The following is a 1,205-nucleotide window of genomic DNA, read 5'->3' on the forward strand; positions in this document are numbered from 1 at the left end:
TATTGTCCTTATCTCTCCTCCTTCTTTCCTATCAAACATCTATTGTCCTTATCTCTCCTCCTTCTTTCCTATCAAACATCTATTGTCCTTATCTCTCCTCCTTCTTTCCTATCAAACATCTATTGTCGTTATCTCCCCTCCTTCTTTTTTATGTTTGTTACTGTCGTGTAACACCTCTTATCTTCGGCACTTATGTGACCTTATTGTGTTGCAAGTGCCGTAAAACACTTACTAAAACTAAACAACAAAGATCCTGTATCATTGCCGTATCCCCTCCAGGCTGCCAGCTCCCCGACGACCCCCCTGGACTTCGCCAGCGCGTACATCAACCTGCGCATGCGCGCGCTGCAGGCCCACCACACAGTGCTGCTGGCGTGTACCTCATTCCGTGCCAAGCCCCCGCCCGCCATCGCCATGGCACTGGCCACCAACAGTGGGCAGGAGGGGACTCGCTGGGCACAGGTCGTGCAGCAGGTGGGTTGTTGTGTCGTGTGTTGTTGTGTGTGTCTGGTGTGTTGTTGTGTGTGTCTGGTGTGTTGTTGTGTGGTGTGTTGTTGTGTGTGTCTGGTGTGTTGTTGTGTGTGTCTGGTGTGTTGTTGTGTGGTGGGTTGTTGTGTGTGTCTGGTGTGTTGTTGTGTGGTGTGTCTGGTGGGTTGTTGTGTGTGTCTGGTGTGTTGTTGTGTGGTGTGTTATTGTTGTGTGTGTCAGGTGTGTTGTTGTGTGGTGTGTTGTTGTTGTGTGTGTGTTTTGTGTCAGGTGTGTTGTTGTGTGGTGTGTTTTGTGTGTGTCTGGTGTGTTGTTGTGTGTGTCTGGTGTGATTTGTGTGTGTGTGTCTAGTGTGTTGTTGTGTGTGTGTCTAGTGTGTTGTTGTGTGTGTGTCTAGTGTGTTGTTGTGTGTGTGTCTAGTGTGTCTAGTGTGTTGTTGTGTGTGTGTGTTGTTGTGTGTGTGTGTCTAGTGTGTTGTTGTGTGTGTCTGGTGTGTTGTGTGTGTGTTGTTGTGTGTGTGTCTGGTGTGTTGTGTGTGTCTGGTGTGTTGTGTGTGTCTGGTGTGTTGTGTGTGTCTGGTGTGTTGTGTGTGTCTTGTGTGTTGTGTGTCTGGTGTGTTGTGTGTGTCTGGTGTGTTGTGTGTGTCTAGTGTGTTGTGTGTGTCTGGTGTGTTGTGTGTGTGTGTCTGGTGTGTTGTGTGTGTCTGGTGTGCTGTGTGT

The 1,205-nt window shown here is 48.7% G+C and overlaps 1 protein-coding gene across 1 annotated transcript in view; it reads left to right on the forward strand.

Annotated features, from left to right (window-relative positions):
- Nucleotides 1-1,205, forward strand: part of LOC101852507 (integrator complex subunit 7) — a 6,681-nt gene that overhangs the window by 4,184 nt on the left and 1,292 nt on the right. The window contains exon 3 of the mRNA XM_035972421.1: nt 280-510. Coding sequence (XP_035828314.1) covers nt 280-510 — 231 coding nt within the window. The remainder of the gene's footprint in view (nt 1-279; nt 511-1,205) is intronic.

The sequence above is a fragment of the Aplysia californica genome, unplaced genomic scaffold (assembly GCF_000002075.1).
Source record: "Aplysia californica isolate F4 #8 unplaced genomic scaffold, AplCal3.0 scaffold00687, whole genome shotgun sequence".
Lineage (NCBI taxonomy): Eukaryota > Metazoa > Mollusca > Gastropoda > Aplysiida > Aplysiidae > Aplysia > Aplysia californica.